Raw genomic sequence first — 3,535 nt, forward strand, 5'->3', positions numbered from 1 at the left:
ACGGAGCTGAGCGCCTCCAGCCACTGCTTCAGCGGCACCAGCTCGCAGGTGCAGTCCCAAGGGTTGAGCTTCAGGTCGATCTGGACGATGGCGTGGAGGTGCTCCAGCACCCCGGCCACCGGCAGCGCCAAGAAGTGGTTGTTGCGCAAGTTGAGGCGGGCCAGGGAGGTGCCGGCGAAGGCGTCGGTGGGCAGGGTGCGGAGCAAGTTGTCGTTGAGGAAGAGCAGCTTCAGGTTGGGCATGAGGCTGAAGGCTGCCGGCTGGATTTCCCTGATCAGGTTGTACTCGAAGTACAGGTAATGCAAACTCTGCAGGCCCCGGAACATGCCTGGGGTGAGCCGCTCGATGTCATTGCCGTTCAAGTACAGGCTCTTGAGATTCGGCAGGTTGATAAAAGCCCCGTCCTGCACGTAGGAGATCCGGTTGTTTCCCAGGTGTAAGAGATCCAAGGAGGAAAAATTCCAGAAATCGGAGCGGTAGATTTTCTGGATCAAATTCCCACTCAGGTACAGCTTCTTGGCATTCAAGGGCCTGGGCAGGAGCTCCGAGATGTTGTGAAACCCTCGCTCCTTGCAGTTGACCGTCAGGCCCAGGTCATTGATGTGCAAACTGCAAGAGCACCCGGTAGGGCAGATGATGGGGATGGGGGGCCGGGTCTGGTAGGCAGCCACAGGCGGTTGGTTCGGCCCGGGGTACAGGCCGCGGGATGTTGGGGGAGGCCGGGGTGCCCTGGGCTGCTTGGTGGGTTTGGGCTGCTTATTGGATGTTTTGTACTCAACAGAGGAAGCGGTGAAATGGAAGGAGGACAGCATGGAGGAAGGCTTCGTAGGCCATGCATTCTCCTTGCTGGACGACAGCTGAGGGATGCCCAGGCTGGCTTCCACCTCGGAGTCAGACAGCATGGGACAGAGCTTACTTCTTTTGATTTCCCGCAGGTCCTTCCCGTGGAAGTGGAAGGGGGTCTCGCAGGTGATGTCCCCCACCAGGGCAGTGTAGGGGATGCGCTCCAGCCAGCTCTTCAGCTGCACGATCTCACACGTACAGTTCCACGGGTTCTCCTCCAGCTGGATCTCCATCAGGCTCCTTCCAATATGGTCCAACATGCCGCGGTACGAAAGGACTTTTAGCCGGTTCCCACGCAAGTCCAAGTGGGTTAAGGACACAGACTTAAATAAGTTGGTGGGAAGCATGGGGATAAGATTGTCATTTAGGATAAGGACCCTCAATTTACTTAGGTTTCGAAATGCCCCGCTTTCAATCCGTTTAATGACATTGTAATCTGCCTGCAGATATTCCAGACTTTCCAAACCCAGGAAAGTGTCGTTTCTGAAAATGTCCAACTTGTTTTCGTGCAAATACAACCTCTTCAGAACTCGGAGCCCGTTAAAAGCCCCGGTCTGAATGTCCTGCAGTGCATTGTTCCCAAGGTTAATAGACACAGCATTGTTCAAGTGAAGAAAACTGTTGGTGTACAATTTCCTCATGGAATTCCTCTGTAGATAAAGTTTAAAAGGTCTTGACCATGACTCTGTAATCTGACTAATATTTATAAATCCTTTGTTGTCGCAATGTATATGGAAAAGGCTCTCCTTCACTTCACAGTAACATGGATCAAAGCAGGGCTCATCGAGTTCCTCCGAGTCCTCTATCAAGGGAATTGGTGTTGTCCATGCTAGGGCAATTGTGCTTAGAAGAATTATCCACAACATCCTTCCTTTATGAAGCGTCTCTGCCATGGAAGATTTCATCATTTGTTGATGTTTACAAAACTGCAACGGGAAGAAAAATGCAGATTTCAGTATTTCTGTCCTGCCCCACTCCTTTTACTAAGCCCCTACCTGCTAGACTTGTGTTAGGCTCCTGGAAAGTTCAGCAATTGTTGGGCAGACGTTCACAACCGACTCTAGGGGTGTCAGATGGGCGAGCCTTGCCCTGCTTTATACTTAAGAGATGTTAGAAGGTTTGATCACGCGATATCAGCCTCCCTTATCCCCCCATTTGGTAAATGCCACCTATAAAGAGGACATCACATGCAGACCACACAGGAGCATGAGCGCACAGGCTGAATGTGTTGCATCTTTACATGTTTTCCACCATAGGACCAGTGTTTCATACTACACGTATTTCATACTTGTTAGCAATGTTAGCTTTGTAGCCATCATAGCCCGCATTGACTACAGGGGGAAATACCAGTGGGTAGATTTCTCCAGTGTCGCACTACATCTTTCATACATGCAAACTCTCAAAGTTATTGAATCTCGGTCCTTGAATCTCTCTAGCTCCCGGCTCAATATATTCCATATGTAAGTTCAAAGGAATGTTCAAGGTTTGCTGATGTCCCTGGCAAAACGGTTCCCTTCAGAAATCCCCACAATATTTTTAAAATAGTAAATGGTTAACAACCCTGATTTAAAAGAAAATCTTCCCCTTTCAAACGCGCCAATGAATTAATGCAACTGGTATATTATCAGATAAATACATACCACATATTAGTCATTTTAGCTGATTAAAGCATTTAGAGATGATTAATCTTTCTAAAGCACATGCCCATGCGATCAGCAGATCTAAAGGGAAGTGACAGCTAAAGAGGCACCTAGGATTGAAACGCTCAGCCTGCCTTAGATTAGGGTATTTTGTGCCCCCAGGACCAAGCAGGAGACCCGGTTAAAAAGCTGAAAGTGGAAGAAAAAAATACCTTGGCACTTACCAGCCGATAAATTATCTATCCTACTATATACGTTTCCGAATGAAGACACCATTCTTCTCCAATTAGATGAAAATAATACTGTACTAATGAGATGCAGCTCCTTCAACATATGGTTTCATCCTTCCTTTCACCAGATATTTTAAATGTATGGGCACAGAGAAATGCTAAGGATGGTAATAATAACGGTGGTGATGCAGCCTTCCTTGAATCACTGAAACGCCCATTAGAATTATTTGCAGCGATCGTTGCTTTTAGTCTTAATCTTTCAATAGAAAAGGTCCTTTTTGCCTTCCTCGTGTAAGAACTAGAAAATTTTGCCCCCCATCCACAAACTTAAGAGCAGAAAGATGCATTTAGGGGAGAGAAATGCCAGAGGAACAGAAATCCTTAGGATCAACTTGCAAATGAAACCCTCCCCTGTGGGAAAGAGGAGATGGTTGAAAGCATGAAAAGAGAAATACCCTCTGCAATTAAAATCAGCATCTAATTGGGAAGAAGGGAGAGAGATGAGAGCTATATTGCAGTATCAGTCTCTCTGTCTCCTTTGCAAAATATTAGCCACTTAAGTTCTTTCTCTTCTGCAAAGGCTGTAATAAAAAATAAAAAAAAATAAAGAGGATTGTTATATCTTCTTTTTGGAAAAGGGGGTGTCTTTGACCCTAGGCGGAAACAAAAGGATCCAGAAAGGTTGTACTTACCGGTTTGCAGAAGAGATTTTAGCACATCGTTACAAAAAAAAAAGAGGGGAAGGGGGAAAAAAGCTCGAGTTTAAAGATTGCTGGTTTCTCTCTGTCTCTCCCTCTCTGTGTCTTTCTCCCTCTCTCTCTA

General features: G+C 46.8%; 1 protein-coding gene across 1 annotated transcript in view; it reads right to left on the reverse strand.

The window, feature by feature from the left end:
• The window catches only part of SLITRK3 (SLIT and NTRK-like family, member 3), a 3,294-nt gene extending 1,075 nt beyond the window's left edge, over positions 1-2,219 (reverse strand). The window contains exons 1-2 of the mRNA XM_009333590.1: positions 885-2,219; positions 3-842 (exon numbers count right to left, since the gene is read on the reverse strand). Coding sequence (XP_009331865.1) covers positions 3-842; positions 885-1,751 — 1,707 coding nt within the window. The 5' untranslated portion in view covers positions 1,752-2,219. The remainder of the gene's footprint in view (positions 1-2; positions 843-884) is intronic.
• Positions 2,220-3,535: the final 1,316 nt, after the last annotated feature.

The sequence above is a fragment of the Pygoscelis adeliae genome, unplaced genomic scaffold (genome assembly GCF_000699105.1).
Source record: "Pygoscelis adeliae isolate BGI_AS28 unplaced genomic scaffold, ASM69910v1 Scaffold220, whole genome shotgun sequence".
In the NCBI taxonomy this organism is placed as follows: domain Eukaryota; kingdom Metazoa; phylum Chordata; class Aves; order Sphenisciformes; family Spheniscidae; genus Pygoscelis; species Pygoscelis adeliae.